The 18,257-nt window shown below is 46.9% G+C and overlaps 1 protein-coding gene across 1 annotated transcript in view; it reads left to right on the plus strand.

The window, feature by feature from the left end:
- Positions 1-2,948: 2,948 nt before the first annotated feature.
- LOC147703639 (prostasin-like) overlaps positions 2,949-18,257 on the plus strand; it is a 130,432-nt gene continuing 115,123 nt past the window's right edge. Inside the window, exon 1 of the mRNA XM_086931977.1 lies at positions 2,949-3,071. Coding sequence (XP_086788103.1) covers positions 3,023-3,071 — 49 coding nt within the window. The 5' untranslated portion in view covers positions 2,949-3,022. The remainder of the gene's footprint in view (positions 3,072-18,257) is intronic.

Raw genomic sequence — 18,257 nt, forward strand, 5'->3', positions numbered from 1 at the left:
GTTTTATTCCTTTTAAACCATTGTATGGCTAAGAAACCATATCAATGCTTTTACAGTATTATTTCGCAATACTCATCTTACTGTACGTACTTTTTATAATAACAAGTCTTGCAATTGTGGCAATTCATTTCTCTTGTACGAGAAGAAAGACTGGTCAATAAATGTTACCCTTTATTGACAACGCCCGTCTCTCTATTCTCTACATATTGTGAAAGTAAACTGCACAACCACTGACTGAGTAAAATAACTGTCTATTGTTCACACGACCCTAGAGATTGACTCTTGATCTGAGGAGCAAAGTTGTCATGTTGCACGGTTGTTGGAAAACTGAATCCCTTCTTGTCTGTACCAGGGAAATTGATCACTTCCTATTCAGAGAAGAAAGTTTCCAGTGACCTCTGAGCTAGTTGGTAACAAACCCAATTAAGTTTAGCATAGTCAGTAGAGGCCTGGAAGATCCGCACTTCTACGTCTATACTACTGTTTATGTTATTCCAATGCGCAGGGCCTATTGGGAAAATAGGAACTACATTACACCAGGAGGATCACCACCGCTGATCCTCCTGAATCCAAGATGCACCTTGCTTCCTCGACCACCGCTATCATAGCGGACCCAGTCCCTTAGCCTGGGCAGAAACCCGTTTGAGAGCAAGCATGCAAGCAGCTATTGCCCTCCGAGGTCTCTCCTCTCGTACATTGACAGTGCCCTCACAAAACAACCGAGCGCATGTGTGCATTGTCAATTTAAACAAATGTGGAAAAATACTAGCTGTAGCATCGTCTTTTGCTTGTAGCAAAAATAAATGTGCATAAAAACAAAAAAATTGCCCCAAAAATAAATATAGATAAATACAGACGGAAATGGCAAAAAAATAAATACCTTAAAACAGGGCTCCCGAATTATAATGCTTTTCCATCTAATGATAAATTGTGTGGTTAAGTGTCTAAAGGTGTAGGAAGAGTGTAACTTTCTGCTACGCAAGCAGGGTTGTACAAGAGTATTTATTGCCTTTCAAGCCTGTTATATCTGAAACTATTGCTAGATGGCTAAAATCTGTTATGGCAGAAGCTGGTATTGACACACAAGTGTTTGGTTCTCATTCTGTTAGAGGCGCTATTGCATCAAAGTCATTTATGTTGGGTTCAAGTGTGCAAAATATTATGAAATCCGCTGATTGGTCTCCTGATTCTACGTCTAAGCAGTTCTACCACAAACCTGTGGGCGAAATTTCATCTGTTGTTCTTGAGAAGCGTTAAACTAGCATAATCCGAAGCCTTCGGTCCTGTTTTAGAATAAAACAATTGCTAGCATTTGCACCAAGAATTTTCAATTCCATTAAGGACACGGAGGCAAGGATTATCTCTCCCAATATGAAATTATCATTACAGTTGTAATTTATTACCCGCCATTATAAATGGGTAATTTCCACGGTTACTACGGGTTGATTTTCTGTTTCAGGTGTAGAGCAGAAAGGAGAGTGATTTTTTGCCATGTTGTGGGTCTCAGTTGACACTTTGTGTCTTGGTTCACATTTGAACTTCTGTTGAAGTCGGTTTGGTTTTGTGCAAGCTGTCGACTAAGGACGGTTGCGGACAGTGCTTGAAATTGAAAAAATAGAAGTGTAGGCACTCGGTACCAGAGTACCTGCTTGTTTCTGATAAGTGCTGGTACTCTCCAATTAAAAATATTACGTTGCTCTTTAAAAGTGCCGGTACTCTATCTCTCAAAGACAAAAAGTGCTGGTACTCCATACCGGGCAGTACTGTCCCATTTAAAGCATTGGTTGCGGATATAAAGGACATTACTCGTTCGAGACAAAGAAAGAGGATATGGTCACATGGAAGTTCCTAGTTATAGGGACAGAGATATTGTGATTGGTGGATATGCACCATGGCATAATGGGAAATGTATTTTTTGTGTATATTGAACTTTTCCATTGGCTGCTGAAATTTTACAGTAAAGAAAAAGAAAGCATAATCCTCGCCTCTGTGTCCTTAATAGAACTGAAAATTTGTTGGTGCGAATGCTAGCAATTTTTTTTATTCCAGGGCAGCCAGTGCCCTCTGCAAACTCCAATATTTCCCTCTTCATTACCAGGAGGTTCTGTCACCTCATGATACTGGATGCTTGGTGTGCCATTCTGCTTCCTATGGTGTGCTGGTATTGTAATGCATGACGCACATCTGGCTGGACAGCTCAAGAGTACACTGATATTATTTATAAACGTTTTCATCACTCAGGTTTTTTTCACTGCAGCCGGCATTTAAACATTTGAAGTCATGACTCGGAATGCAAGAAAGACCAGACCGTGTGTCTTTACCAATGCTTGTATTATTCTTATTGGTGACCTGCATATATTTCCGGGATATTTGGGTTTATCTGGTTAAGTTGACTAACCACTGTATCCACTGTAGGAAAATGTAAAGCCGCTGGCCATATTCTTTTTTTTTATTTGAAATGTATTTTAAGGTTAGTCTAAATACATCAAGGACAAGGGTATTTCTTAAATAAGTAGAATACTTTTAATAGAAAACGTACATGGCGCTGCGAGGCCTTGCTAATGACAATACAGCGCTATGCGCACCTGGTACCATACGCAGTCTGCCATTCTTCATACTTGCTTTAGGTGTTTAGTTTGTTAAGCTATTTCCCAGATTTCCTGGACGCGCCTGGAGTGATGCGTGTTGTAACTGTCATTGATAAAACATGAAAAGCAAAGGTGCGGACTCGTTTAGACAAAAGTGGGGACGGGCCATTGTTAACATATTATGTCGAAGGATTGGGCGGATTTGTTTCTGAATACATCGTGCCTCGCGGAGCTTCGAGATACTAAAAATACTCCGTGTCAGGTGGTACTCGTTTAAAGAAGAGGCAAAGTTCAGATAGGCCTCGCGCCCGAACCTGAAGAGCAGGTTCCATGACTGACAGCCGGGGTGGGGTACGGATGCCAGTGCTGTCTCCGGGCTCAGAAGTGGCTGCATCCGGGGACTGAGGCACCTGCAGCTCACGCGCCCGGGAGTGATGTCCCACCTCAAGGTCATGGGTCTGGGACTGGCCTTGCTCGCCTCAGGTAAGCGTCATCAAGGGGCTTCTGGGAGCGGCGTGGCAGGGTAAAACGTCACGGGCTGGAGTTAGGTGTTTTGAACAATGAGAGGTCGCTGCCTTTCGGTTACTCGGAAAGAGTTTCTTTGAGCTTTGTGCCATTACAAAATGAAGTATTCCTTGTTATGTATGACATTATGAGATAGTACCTTAAGTTTAGGCTTGACTTTGTTAGCTCATATGTCGAAAGTAAGACCACAATTTGTGCGGTTGCGGGACTAGCTGAATGAGCGACACACGTCATATAGCCTTTTGGCAGCTGTGTCTTTTTGTGTTTTCCGGCAGAGAGCGACGACAGGCTTGAAAGGTATAAGGGTTAAGAAAGGGTGATATGGAAAAAAAAGCTTTCTTTGCCCTCCAGGGACCATATCCTGATAGTCTTTTTCGGACCAACGCATAGCCGAACCGAGAGCCTATTTTATGTACCTACAGGACGTTAACTGGATTCATATAACCCGATATTTCTCTGTATTATTGCATCATTTTCAGAAAGCACAGCTCTGTCTGAAGGAGGCACACCTTGTCCACTGTTTCTGGGTTGTGCAGTCTTTAAATAACTTCACTAAAATTCCCTTCATGCCATCTCCCGCATGGCAGGGGGTAAGACGCCGGGGCCGGATGGCCTCCCGAAGGAGTTCTATGCATCTTAGCGAGATACACTGATTCCCCATCTCTTGGCACTGTACCGAGAGGCAGCAGATTGCGGCTTCTTTCGTCCTGAAATGGATCTGGCCACCACTGTGGTGATTCCAAAGTCTCAGCCCCCCTCTGCCCATTGCTCTGATTATCGCCCTATTTCCCTTATCAACTTGGAGCTCAAAATATTTGCTTCAGTCTTGGCGCAGCGTATACGCCCTTACCTGAGCACATTGGTCCACATAGTCCCAGGTGATGGTTAACGGAGCCCTCTCACGTCCCTTCCCCATTGGGAGGGGCACTAGGCAAGGTTGCCCCTCTCCCCTCTCCTCTTTGTGCTAGCGATGGAGCCCTTTGTTTCTCTCGTCCGCGCGGACCCGCTTCTCACGGGGTGGCACTGTCCTGGTCTGGCAGAGGGCAAGATTGCCCTCTACGCTGACGACGTCCAGATCTTTTTGTCAGATCCCGCCCGCTCAGGGCCTCGTGTCTCCGAGCCCTACACCTTTTTGAGCGTGTCTCTGGTCTCAGATTGAACGTGGCCAAGTCGGTCCTTGTCCCCCTTCATCTGTAAAGAGTGTTTCGATTGACATTCCTCGATCCCTCTCCGGCGGCCGTCGTTCAAGTACTTGGGGGTTTGGGTGATGCTCCTTCCTGATCTCGCCTGGTCCCTCAATGTCAGCCCTCTGGTGAAGCGGGTCCGCGCTGATCTGCTTCGATGGCAGAAATTGCCATTGAACTTTATGGGCAGGATCGCTCTATTCAAGATGATGGTCCTGCCCAGTTTCCTTTATATACTCCAAAACCTGCCCCTCGCCTTCTCGTGGTCCTAGTTTCGTACAATGGATGGCCTGGCCATTAAATTCTTGTGGGGGGTTCGTTAGCCGAGAATGGCCCTAAACACCTGCAGGATTCCGCCCTTTGATGGGGGGTTAGGAATGACGAAACTTCATCTCTATTATCTGGCGACCAGGCTTCTTTCTGTACATGACTGGTTCAACGGCGGTTGGGCGGATCCGGCCTATCGCCTGGAACTGCATGCTTTGGGTTTCTCAGATATCCAGGGGATGCTCTATGGAACTGCTATCCCCCACACTTTGCCGGAAGTTACTTGTGGGGTGTTTCTGGCCTGGCGAGCTGCCCTGCGCCACACCCGCTGGTCGGGTAGGGTAACCCAATACACCAAACTGTGTGGCGGAACACAGCTAAGGGAGGTTGCCACCCTCTCTGAGTTTAGATCCTGGGGCCTCATTGGGATTTCTCAGCTGGAGGATGTTTGGAGTGAGAGCCACATTTGTGAATTCTCAGATCTACAGAACCGGTTCTCCCTCCACACCTCTCAGTTTTATCGCTATCTTCTGTTGCGCCATGCACTCCATATGCACATTTCGGAGGGGACCTCCTTGCCCGAATATAGCCCGCCTGAAGCACAGGTTATGACTTGTAATTTGGGGAAGGGGGGGATTTCCCGCATTTGCCGTACCCTCATAAATAACACCCCCAATTCCCTTTCCTCTCTCTGGGATAAATGGGAGGGTTGGATTGGTCTATTAGATGATGCTGATTGGAGGGATGCTCTGATGGCCCCTACAATAGTTACAGCTTCTGCACGGCTCTGGTTGCTTTCAAATATACTATTTGCACGCAGCCTATCTCGCTCCATTGCGCTTTCATCGCTCTGGGCTCTGTTCCGATGCTTCCTGCCCCCACTGTCGGTGCCCTCAAGCAGATTTTTATCATATGGTATGGCTCTCTCCAGATATTATGCATTACTGGGAGTTAGTGACCACTGATCTTACGGAGGTCCTGGGCTGGGAGGTCCAGTTGGACCCGATCAACATACTCTTGGGGGTGACTGACGGTCTGGACAGGAACGGGGCTGAGAAGCTTTGTCTCATCACGGCCCTGATGGTGGCTAAATGCGATATTGCGCCCTTTGGTTGGACCCGGGGGCCCCTTCCATGATGCGGTGGCGCAGATGGGTAGTTTGGTGCGCAGCGCAGGAACGTCCCATGTATGCTGCCCGTGGTTGTCCTAAAAAGTTCTGAAGAGTGTGGGGTAAATGGGTTGGGGTGGTAGATGACTGAATTACTTGAATTTTTACTGTGGACATGGTTATGGACATTGTCACCTGGTGTTCCTCGTCGGACTCCTCTATGTGGGGGGCTTCTTCCCCCCTGTGTTATTTGCCGCTATTGTATACTGCTTATTGTGTGAAAAGCTGGTTATGTTTTCATTGATGAATATGTATTCATTGAAAATCAATAAAATTGATTATCAAAAAATAGAAATTCCCTTCATGCCGGGTGCTCACTTCTGCGCCACAAAGCACATAGCAATGTGGCCCTGTTTATCAACTTCATGCGCACACCAGGAAGAAATGGTGGGCTAGATTGACAAAGGTTTTGCGTCAGGTTTATGTCACTTTCATAACGGAGACTTGGCGCAATATCCTTTTCAGGATTTACAAATCAGCTCAAATTGGTATTTTTACTGTTGATTTTACAGATATTACCATAAACACTGCCTGCACCAAACACAAATGCATACAATGTCCCATCCTTTCCAAAACACGTATACAGCATGTCTTTACAAGCTGAAAATCTGCCTGATTTGCAAACGTGGGACACTTTTTAGCTTTCTGATTTGAGACGGCGCTGCTTTCAATTTTATGCCTGGGTTTATTTTCTGTCCCAGTCTGCCCTCATGAAACATATAATCAACCAAATATTATTGATGACTGGATTCAATCCAGACGCCAATAATTAAATCCAAGCAAAACACTGTCCATAACTGTGTCCAATTCAAATAGGGTTAATGAGGAAATCCAGTCTAAACATAAGGAATTTTTCAATCCAATCCAAACACCATTAATAAATGGATCCAATCGAAGTATTATTGCTATTAAGATCCAACCACAACACTGTTCATAGTTAAAAGTACCCAGGCAGCTTCAATATTAAGAAAGTAGTGGAGTCTTATCAACAATGAAAACTAATCAAGGCATTGCCAAATTGAGATCCAAGCAAACATCATTAATTTGGAGATCCAGCTAAAAGGTCAGTAGAATTTTTTGTCAACCTAATATTGTTCATCTTGATTTGAACCCAGAGTATCTTCCTTATCCTAGAGGGCGCTACACTCCCAGCTGGAGAGTGCATTGCTCCAGCCTGGGGAGTGTTTGAAAATGAAGAGAGTACCAGGTTGGTCCTTCCTTTTTGGACACTGCAAACTTAGGGTTGTGGAGAGGTGTGGCTCACTGGTTAGAGGCGGCAGACCCGGAGGCTGAGAACGGCCCGGGACCAGGGTTCGATTCCCGACGCGGCAGGGTCGAGGACCAGGGTCAGCGGACTGATAATTCTCGCCTCGGTGCCCACTTTGGGCAGTGATCACACTCGGTAACTCTGGGCATTAAGCTTGCCTCATCTCTACAACGGCCCCCCACAGACGCCGGGGATGCCTGGCTTCACCTTGGAGATACCCAGCATGGGACCATCTCACAGGGAAAGCCAGGACGGGTTCCCCAGTGGTCATTCGCGCCAGGATACTCCGGTAGTAATTGAGCGCGCTACAAAACACCTTACATTTACATTTACATTTACATTAATGTCTTATTGCTGAAATACTGCACGCAGAGACCGGTAAGTGGTTGCATTGATTCTTTATTATTTCTTTATGTTGTAGCTGCGGCCACACATGCGTTCGTCCTTTGTGCCCTCCTGTCCAGAATGACAGGAAGTGTTGTCCGGCTTCTCACCTCTCCCCACCAGTCATGTCCAGGGTTGTAGTGCCCCTTTTCCCAGGTCACTATGAAGAAAATAGAAACCTTCTCAAGGGTCTCACTGATACCTGGTCCCTTTAAACCAACAAAGAAGAGATTGGCACAGAAGCTGTAATATAAAAATAATTCATTTATTAACCTCAGATGAGGGAGACTATGTCACACAGTACCCTCAGAAACTGTATGAGGCAGTCTAAAGAGTACAGAAAACAGGGGCCTTATATATGCTTAGGGTTACATAGTCAGCATAAGACCAAGGGAAGGTCCTGGCACATGTAAGCATGCAAAATGACTAATATGGGTATGCAAGATCTGCTTGCTCAACAAAGTGGGAGGAGAATTACTTCTCCGTACATCAGCAAGAATAACCTGACAGTTCTATACGAGGAGCAGGTGCATTCTATTAGCTAGGCCCTTCTGAGCATGTGCAAGGCTCTGAAGAGGGAAACAGCACATGGCGAGCACATGGCTACCTAAAATGGCTGCCAAGTACAAAATGGCTTTCAGCTCATGCTAATACATGGGCCACTGTCAGGAATAGGCACTTTTACAACTAGCAAATATAGCACACAACCAGTAACCACTGGTAACAGGTAAGTACCTCCTATGCAATCCTAACCACCTTAGGCATATATCACTCATGTTACCATGAACACACTAGCATAACCTATGCTAGATAAAACAACCTCCTAAGCATAATCATACATTTAGGGGTATAGGCCTAAAAGCATCGCATATGACATAACAATCACATTAGGCAGGTAATCACATTTGTGCAAGAAGCACATGAGGGAAAAACATGTACCCCACGCAAGGGCACAACACATGGAACTGTCCCCCAGGCCAACTGGCCTCTCAGGGGCTCAAACGCCCTTTGTCCAAAATGTCAGGGCGGGCTGCGCGGGCAGCCAACAGAAATGCACCTGAGGTAAGCATGGGCGAATTTTGCGGATCTCGCGTTCGCGAATTTTGCGGATTTGCGGATTCGCAATCCGCAAAATCCGCGAATTCCCGCGAATTTGCGGATTTTTTTTTTTTTTTGTGTTCGCCCGTGTTTCTGCCAGTTCGCGAGGGTTTTTACAATTTCGCAATTTGCGAACTTACCTGTCGGGTCGCAAGTTTTGCGAACTTGTTGTTTCTACATGTCCAGCCTGTTTGGGACACTCTTCTTCATCACTGCCACTCTCTGTCACCACTGCCACTCTCTGACTACTCATGCCACCCTCTGGCCCACCCATGCCACCCTCTGTTTCATCACCACACCCTCTGGTTGTCCAGTGTACATTATTTTCGGCAAAGCAAAGCACACCTTCCCTGCCTCAAGTGACCTGAATTAATTTGGGGCTGATTAATGTGTCACAGAATATTTTTTTAGCTGGCACCTGCTTCCTTAGTGCGCCCTGATTAGTGATCTTTTGCACTTGCTAAGTGCTTTCATTGTTGCAAAATTAGTTACAACACCTGCCCTGCCCCAACTGACAATAATGAATTAGGGGCTAATTAATGTGTCACTGAAAGAATTTAAAGTTCCAGCCTGGCACCTGCTTGTCTGCTCCTTTAGCTGTAAATCAGGACCTTTGTGGCATACAGTTAAGGTCAGAGCAGGGTCACACAATAGTTGCAAGCAGGCAACCGAATTCTGGAGGGCCCCCTCAGGAAGCAATACAAAGAATCGTTACAAATCATGAGGTTGACCTTTTGCACCTGCTCATTGCTTTTGCTTTTGCTGAAATCGTTTTGCGGTTTTTTTCGCGCTATTCGCGGGGCGCGGCGTCGTGCGAAACCGACCGCGGAAGCCGCCAATTCGTGCGAATGAGCATTTTATTTTTTTGCGGCTTGTTGTTTCGCGAGTTTTTTTGCAGTATTCGCGAGCCGCTTGCAGCGCAACACGCGAATTTACCCCAAGGTCGAGTACGGGCGCGGCCATTTTGTTTGCGTGACGTATTTCCGTTTCCGCCCGCTATGTATAATCTCGCGCAGTAAGCGCATTGCGAGTAGAGGTTCGCACGAGATCGCGCGGGAAATCTAGAGGTTCGCACGAGATCGCGAGGAAAATCTCGCGCGAACTGACTTTCGCGCTCGGAAACGGGCGCCGGCCATCTTGTTTTTCATTCATTTCCTGTGTCTGGGCATGGTGTTTAATCCTCTTGATATCTTTCCCATCCTTTGCTTGTTTTCAGTTTTTTTTTTACGATTTTGCTTCTTATCTATCCCTCTCTTTTCCTAGCTGTATATTTTTGTCTTTTCTGCTATTTTTCTTTACTTTTAAACTACTTTTGTAAACTCTTTTCTTTTCTTCTTCCCTATCCTATTCTTTCTTAATTTTCTACTTCTTCCTACCTTACCTGCCCAGACCATGGTCAAGCCAGGCGCCGTGAAGCTGCCCAGGCACTTGAGGGCCGCAGCGGCGGCGGGGAGTAGTGCTGGACCCAGTGGCAGGACAGCAGGCGTGAGATCGAGGGGGGAGCAGGTGACGCGCCGGGAGATATTCAGCCCGGAGGAAGTGGGCGCGCTGGTGTACTTTGTCCAGCGCCGCCTGCCCAGGACCATCGCGGGAGGCGGCAGGATCGCGGCCGGCGGCTATAACATGCGGGAGCGCCGGAAGCGGTGGGAGAAGGTGTGCTGGGCCATATCCCACCTCTACGGGGTCCAGCGCACCTACAGCCAGGTCACCCATCGCTGGACGGACCTCCTGGACCGCGAGCGCGACCTGCTGGACCAGCTCGGCTTGGAGATCCCCGGCCTTGGTGAGTAGTAGTAGCCATTGGCATTTAATCACTCACTACTATGATGTTTTCTCCTGCTCTGTGTTGTTGTATTGCAAATATTTGTTTTTTACATGGAGCAAGCCAATAATGCCGCTGATGACGATTACATTGTAGTTAAATTATATTTCAAAATCTTCTGTGCATTTCAGGTGCACTGCTCTCCTTCTCAGTGGGGTTGCTACTATGCTTATTTGTTTTCTATTTCGTGGTCTCATTGGCCTGAGTAACTATTATGTATGAGTGTACTTAACAGAACTGCGTAATGCTAGACACTAGGGGGCAGATTACATTTACAAGCCCCTTGCGCCACGTTTACGTTGCCTTGCGTGACGCAACAGCGGCGTAAACGTGCCGCATCCCTGCAAGTCATTTACAGCATGACGCATCTAGGGAGATGCGTCACGTTATAAAGCCATGGGCCTGCACCACAATGGGTGCGTTCCTAGTACGCAGGGTGGGCGGTCCAGCGGCTGTGCGCCTCGCAAAATTGCCTGCGTGAAATCTACAAGATTTAACGCAGGCACTTCTGCGCCGCTGCTACGTCAATTCAATTCCTTATGTCTGCTCGAAGCAGGCGAAAGGACTGACACAGCATGTAAAGTATTGGGTGGCCCTGAGCATTACTGGAGTTGCATTGCGTTGGCGACGTGACTCCAGCGATGCGCCGCTCTTACGTGACGAGATGCGTCACGCAAGTGCCTACCCTTGCGCCAGGGCGCGCCGCATTGTAAATGAGGCACATCTGCCGTGTCGCAAGGGTAGTTTTGCGTGACGCATTTGATCTGGCGCATCTCTGGAGATGCGCCAGAACGCGTAAGTAAGTATGCCCCTAAGGGGCAGAATTGCAATTACCGTCGCATCCCTGCAAAGTAGCAGGGATGCGCCATTAATTGTGCGGCCCGCTACCACCACCAAACATGGTGCGCCGTATTTGCAATGCGGCGGCGGCGCCCCATGGGCCCAAAACGTCACCGAAGCTTTACTGCTGGAGTTGCGTCGCAACGATGGCGCAGCTCCATCAATGCTCTGGGGTACCCTATCTCCCCAATGCTGGGTCAAGCCGTACGTCTGCTTCAAGCAGGTGCAGGGTTTGTGTGACGCATCATTGTCCTAAAGGTGACTGATTGATATTTTGTAGATTTCCCTCAGCCACTATTAGGATGTGTTCCAGCGCAGGAATGCCCTCCCTTGCGCCGGAACGCCCCCTGATGGCGCAGGGCTTTATAACGGGATGCATCTCCCAAATGCGTCACGTTGTTATAATATTATACGCCGCACCATGGCGCCCTTTTTTGTTTAGCTGCTGCGTCACAAAAGTCACGCAAGAACGGCGCAAAAGAGCCGCAAGGGCTTAAATCTGCCCCTTCCTTTGTAACCCTGACAATAAGAAAAATAGTGGCGGTGGATTGATAGTTTGAATATTTAAATGACTGGTAATGTAGCAGGCAACTGTTAGTGTTGTCACTGATCTGACTGAAATCACAATGGAGTTTGTCTGTCACTTTGCGTCTTGCCTGCGGACTGCTGCCTGCCAGTCCTAGGTGAACGTTTCAGTACTTTGTTTAGTGAGTTACGTGACTTTCGAAGTCACAGGTCCGCATATAAATGAAAAGTAACCATAATCAATATAATTTCGCAGAAATATTTTGTTATTGTTCTTTTGAAATGTTTGATTTGGTTGACATTGACAAGCAACAATCATCCATGTTTTCTGTTCTTTCTTTCATGTTGTACGTCAGCTCCCCCCAGGGGCGAGAGGAGGACACAGGAGCAGCAGGCGGCGGATGCTGTTCATCAACAGGGCCAGGATCGGGCAGGCGAGGGCTCCTCTGCTGGCCCCAGTAAGTTTTCATTTTAGACTAGTACCTATTTTTCCTAGCGTTCCTCATTTGACTTTTTTCAAAATTGTCTTTGCTCTTCTTGTAGACTGTATCTAAATTCTTATCCTGCCTCTACTATGACTCCCTGTGGTATTACTAGATTATTCTTATTAGTCTGTCTGTGTAGCTAACTAAGATTGCACGGTTGGCGAAACTCCCATGATTCTAGTCAGCAATAGCTCTATCAACTTAGTGCAGTCCTCTGGGATTGTCCATAATGTCTTTTGAAGTGTTCTATCTGGACTCATGCTTGCAAAAATTGCAAAACCTTTCGCTCAGTCACTCTAGTCTGGACCAAAAAACACAGATTGTATTTAAGTTTAAAAGCTTTATTAAAAGTAAACACATTTATTAAAATGAAGTCATAATAAAACTAAACGTTTAACTGATAATGGAAAAGTGGTTAGTGCTGACGATTAATTGAAGACATTTCTTGTGGTCGAGCCGAGCTCTCACCTGGTTTCAACTTGATCTTGTTGTTAGAAGTCCATCTTCTGTCTGTGTGGAGAAAAATGGTGCGTGTTAAAAAAACAGCCTTCATCAGTTGTGCCAAAAAGTGCAGCAAGACAACCTTCCCTGGAAAAAGGGACATTTTTTTTTTAACTTTAACGACAGTCACAAATTACATTGTTTTCACATGTCTTCATTCCTAGACCAAATACTAGTGACTGCTTTATTCTAACATTCTTAAATGTACTTTGTAGGTGGAACATCTGGTGGCGGGGCCAGTGTGGAGGTGGTGGTGCTCGACACCGAGGCGGAGGGCGAATCGGGCGATGCTTCAGGGGAGGAGGCGGCGGCGGCAGCTGTGAGAGTTGAGACGGTGGTGGTGGCGGCCAGAGGTAAGCTCTTATATATTCCTTACTTATTGAGATTGAAGACTAGCTGGGAAGGCAAGAATATGAGATGCATGGCTGGGTGAATGATGAAGCAATGATGGGTGGAAGGACAACAGCCTGGGTGGGTGACACAGAAACTGTATGTGTCCATATACCTGGATCATGCTACTATCTGACTCTTAGATAGCATATGTGTATCTAGAGCAGGGGTACTCCTAGTACGGCCCGCGGGCCGGTGGTGGCCCGGCAAGCCTTCGTTGGCGGTGCGCTGACCTTGCAGACAATCACTGCTCCCCCGGCCCCCACAGAGCAGAGGCTTTTTTGTATTTCACCTGTTAGCGCCCCTGCATCTCCACTCTGACAATCACTGCTCCCCCGGCCCCCACAGAGCAGAGTGGAGATGCAAGGCCACAAAGAGGTGAAATAGAACTAAGCCTCTGCTCTGTGGGGCCGGGCAAGCAGTGATTGTCAGGGTGGAGAAGCAGGGGCGCTAAAACAAACAAAGCCTCAATAATATGTTAATGGTCTTTTAAAGACCTGTTAAGTACTTTGGTGTTGTTGTCTGTGTGTGCGCGTTGAGGAAGCGGTCTCAACCCGGGCTGAAGGCTGACACAGATAGACACACACACAGTGAGATGACAGAGGGAGAGGGAGGGCAGGAGGGAGAGAGAGATGGAGGGAGGGCAGGAGGGACAGCAGGAGGGAGAGAGATGTATGTAAATGCTGGGTCTGGTGGCTCAGTGGATGAGGGCATCTGCTGCAGGGACCTGTGTGCAACCTCATGGTCACAAGTTATCGTTTTGCTTTAGCCCCGCCCCCTCTGACTCCGCCCCCACCAGTGCGGCCCTCGGCCCCAAACTACACTGTAAATGTAGCCCCTGAGAGAAAGTTTGTGAGTACCCATGATCTAGAGAGAGTAGACGGTCAGTGGATGAAGTAAGTGTAACTTTGAAGAGCATGTAACACTAACACTGCACCCGCACGTCCGTTCGTGTAGGAAAGGCAAGGAAAAGAACTTTTAATTTTGTCCAAATACTACCATAAATAGTAGCAGTAGTTTGTATTGCAAGCACTGCATAGATCCGGTTATTATGGTGGCCACTCCCTACCTCTCTTAATAAGTTTAGTAGTACTCAGTCATTCATGTGTGGATGTATCACTGCCTGTCACTCAATAAAAAGCAAAGCACCTAAAGTCATCCCATATATAAGCAAAAACATCCCATGTGAAGTGATAGATAATCAGATTATTTATCTTCTTCAATTTTCCATTTCTAGTACTCATTTCCACTGTAGGGTGAAAGTTAAATTAATTAAGCAGTAGCCCTTGAGTTGTAACAGAGTATTCTCAGTGCCACCCGTAATAGAAAAGTAAGAGATTCACCACCTGCATGTACTGGACGGGTACAGTAACGCAACGGCAACGCAAGTCTAGGTCACTCCTCATGGCGTGCGTCTCTTTTTCTCGGGTGCAAGTTTACCGCGCTGGCATTATGCCGGCTTGCAGAAAATAACGTACCAATTTTCCAAAACAAGAGACAAGAAGAAGAATAAGACTGGTGTACTTTCATAGTCGACTCCAATGGAAGTCCACAGTGCTCATAGAATTTGTTCCTTAAACTCCCACTAATGTTAGAGCAAGGATGAAGAAGTGTGAGGTTAGATAGATACTGGCCTCAATAGTTATGTAATGCGCTTGCAAGTTGCTAGTTGTACTGCAGCACACATTTCTGCTGAATGATTGAGTTAATCTTAAAGAGCATTGGTTACAGACTATGTCTTTCTTTCTTCATATAGGTTCTCCTTCCAAACGAACAAGGAGGAAGGAGCTGGCTAGAGCGGCCCGGCAACGGAGAATCGAGGCCACTGTTGCGGAATATCGGCGGCTGGTGGCCCTGGAGGACGTGGAAAGTGTGCGGTCGACAACAACGACAACGTCGTCCTCCGTGGCCTCACCGGCTGCCACCGTGACCCAGCACAGTGGTCCACCGAGACTGAGCCGGGCTGCCAAAGGCAAACGCCACCGCCGAGCAGCAAGGCCAACAGCTGCTTCTCACAGGCCTTGCACCTGCAAGGCAGTGAAGGCACGCCTGCGCCGCACCACCCTGATGGTGTCCCGCCTTCAGCAGGAGCTCGCCTTGCTCCGCGAGGAGCATGATGCCCTGGCCCAAAAAGTGAACAGCATCCACCCCTAGTGTCCCTTGCCCCTTTTTTAGAGACTTTTGGGGGGTGGGAATTGGGAGTTGGGTTTTTGGGGACTTTTGAAGGACAATCGTTGGGGTTAGGGAGGGTCTTGCGGGAGATTATTTTGTTAGGGATATAAATATACTTTTTCAAACTTTATCTGAGCATACCTGTTTTTTACTGCTTGCCTGGTGGGTGGGGGTTTAACGTTGACTGTTTTCCTGAAAGTTTAGTTCCATTTTCTTCCTTTAAGTGTAAATGCCCAAATGTTTTCAACACTAAGTGCCTCTCACAGACTAAGTGAAGTGAATCCAAGAGTCCTAGGACTTTAGTAGTACTACCTTCAGGCTCTCGTCTCTCGTACTAATACTCCATTATACCCCCAAACCACCAAACGCTTATCTTACCTGTAATTTGTGTTTGAAAGTAGGGCTAGGCCCAGGGCTGGCTCCACGGGAAACACCGAATAACGTTGGCAATCTTGGTCGGATAAAATTTCCTCATAGCGGTGGTAGTAGTGGTGTGCCACAGTGGCAGTTGCATGCCTATGAAAAAAAAGAAAATGAAATCTGGTTTGTCCTCCTGAGCAATTCAACGGTACAACTGAGAATATAGCAGGTGACAGAAGTACAGTAGAGCAGTGCCACATTGTAGCCTAACAAATGGTAAAGTATAACTACTAATTCGGTTGAAGTTCTTTCACATTAGCAATGGTTCTTTGTCAAGCAGAGTAAGAATATATCATCGACAACTGTGGAAAGAAAGAATGCGACAGTACAGGGCCTGTGTGGAATTATTGATAACTATATTCAACATAAGGTCTCTGTAGCCAGATACCCGAGAGCCTTGCTGGTCACTATAAATCCATTCACAACAACACTCAATGGGGTTGGTCTGGAAGGTGTCACGTTTACTCCCCGTGATCCAGTCGATGCAAATATGGTTCCACCTCCAAATGTCACCAACACCCAGAAGTGTAAACACAGGGTGTTCGAGGCATTAGGCGAGGGAGAAAAATAACAAACTAAAATAAAAAATGTGGGATGGGTAAAGGTAGGGTCAGCAGGGAAAGGATACCTGTAAGAGAAGACAAGACAGGCATCAGTGAAGTGATGTCCTAACATACAAGGGTACTCTCATATAGTCTCACTAAATAGTCTGCAAGTCTCCCGCCTACTCATGGGAAATGTAGTTTCATAGTACGGTAGGCGCTTAGGGGCTGCGTAACCTGACAGAAGGTATAGTAGATAGAAAAGGAGAAATTGCTTTTTTTCTAGGTGTCCCCTCACTCACCAGGGTTGCCCCTTGGTGACATGCTTCATCATTGGGGCCATCCCAGTCCTCTACGGCCTGGGGCGTGCTGCGACTTGCGAATTACGTAGGAGCACTTACAAATGACTATGTGTGGTGCAGATAGTGGAGTGGACTAAGTGATGTGTTAAGGGATCAATGTAGAAGCCGAGAGAGAGCAAAGAAATGCAGTCACAGTCAGAGAAAAAGGCAAGGGATACTGTATCTATGTGTGGTTGTAGTGGTCCTGTTGGAAGTGGTAAGTAAGTTGCCCGCAGAAAAAAAATCCTCCTATTAGCGGCACTCCTCCATTGCAGCCGACGCTTCGTCCACCGATGTTGGTCACCAGAAGACACCCTGTCCACTGCCTGCCTGATGCTGAATTGTGGCTCGCTACTGTGAAGCCTGACTCCATCCTTTTTTCCCCATTGCAGAGACTGAAACCCGGCCTGTAATTATTCAACGAAAAACAGGAAGTGATATAATATTACAACACCACTGATAAATAAATATAAGGTATGTAGGCTGTGGAGTGCAAAAAGTCACAATTTGTTTTTCCTAGTAGACAGACAGTACAATGTTTTTGAAAGTGCGTACTCTGAGTCACCTTTTGAAGGATAAGTAAGTATGGGCAAATTAATGTAGCGGATCTTGCCCCTCAAGCTAGGTGTACTGTAAACTGTGTTTTAGAACAAAAATAGATCTTCCTAGCAGTGCTCCCACCCAAAAAACGAGGCCTAGCAGAAAACTGGAGACAAAACTTACTTTGAAAGTAAAAGTAGGCCGAAGTACCCTAATTACCCATTACCCCCCGTGGATTGTATTCAAACCACTTGCAAGCAACCAAGCAAAAGTAGCCATAGCCAGCATCGCTCCAAGACTCGAAATCCCCCCCACTCAAACACATGCAATAGAAATACTGCTAACCCTAACGAACCCTAAGTTAAGAATAGTGGCAAAGGCTTTCTTTAACTATGCCAAATCCCCCCTTTCCCACCATGGATTTTCTTCAAATGACTTGCAACCAAAATTACACATTCTCACGAGTGCTCTAAGACCCCAGAACTCAGTTTGAAAAATCTAGAACACCCCGATACACATGCAATCCTGGTGCTAGGGCTAACCCTAACGAACCCTAAGTTACAAAAAGTGCCAAAACTAAAGGCTTTTCCGCGCGGATTTTGTCCCAACCACTTCTACCCGGTATTAGACCTTCCCAGGAATGCCCCAAGACCCGGCAACCCACCCGCCAAGAAGCATAACACCCCCAAACAGGCCAAAAGAAAAATCTCATACTTGCAATATTTCTGGGCCTTCGGTCCAAACGCGCTGCGTAGCTAGGCCATAAGTCGGGGTTGGCACGACGGATTTCCTGAAAAGCAAATGCAATCAAGATTAGAGTGTCCCAGCAGTGCTCCCAGACCACGAAACTCACCCGCAAACAGACGGAACCCCCCCTAAGAGCACCTCAAAGGCAAGCAAGTCATCAAAAACACAAAAAAAATTCCGCCTGGGATTTGGTCCAAAACACTTTTATCCGGTATTAGAGCTTCCCAGCAATGGCCCCAGAGCCGTCAACCCAGGAGAAAACGAGTAGAAGACCCCCAAACAGCCAAAGAGCAAAAGTACAAAAATGGGGACTTAGTCACTTTTTCACAAATTTCCCAAATCACTCCGCGCGCGCTCTGCAGCTAGGCCCTAAGTCCCCTCAGCCACCATGGATTTGCTTCAAACCTCTTGCAAAGTAAAGTATATATAGCCAGCAGTGCTCCCAGACCAC

This window comes from Lissotriton vulgaris, chromosome 7 (genome assembly GCF_964263255.1).
Source record: "Lissotriton vulgaris chromosome 7, aLisVul1.2, whole genome shotgun sequence".
Taxonomy (NCBI): domain Eukaryota; kingdom Metazoa; phylum Chordata; class Amphibia; order Caudata; family Salamandridae; genus Lissotriton; species Lissotriton vulgaris.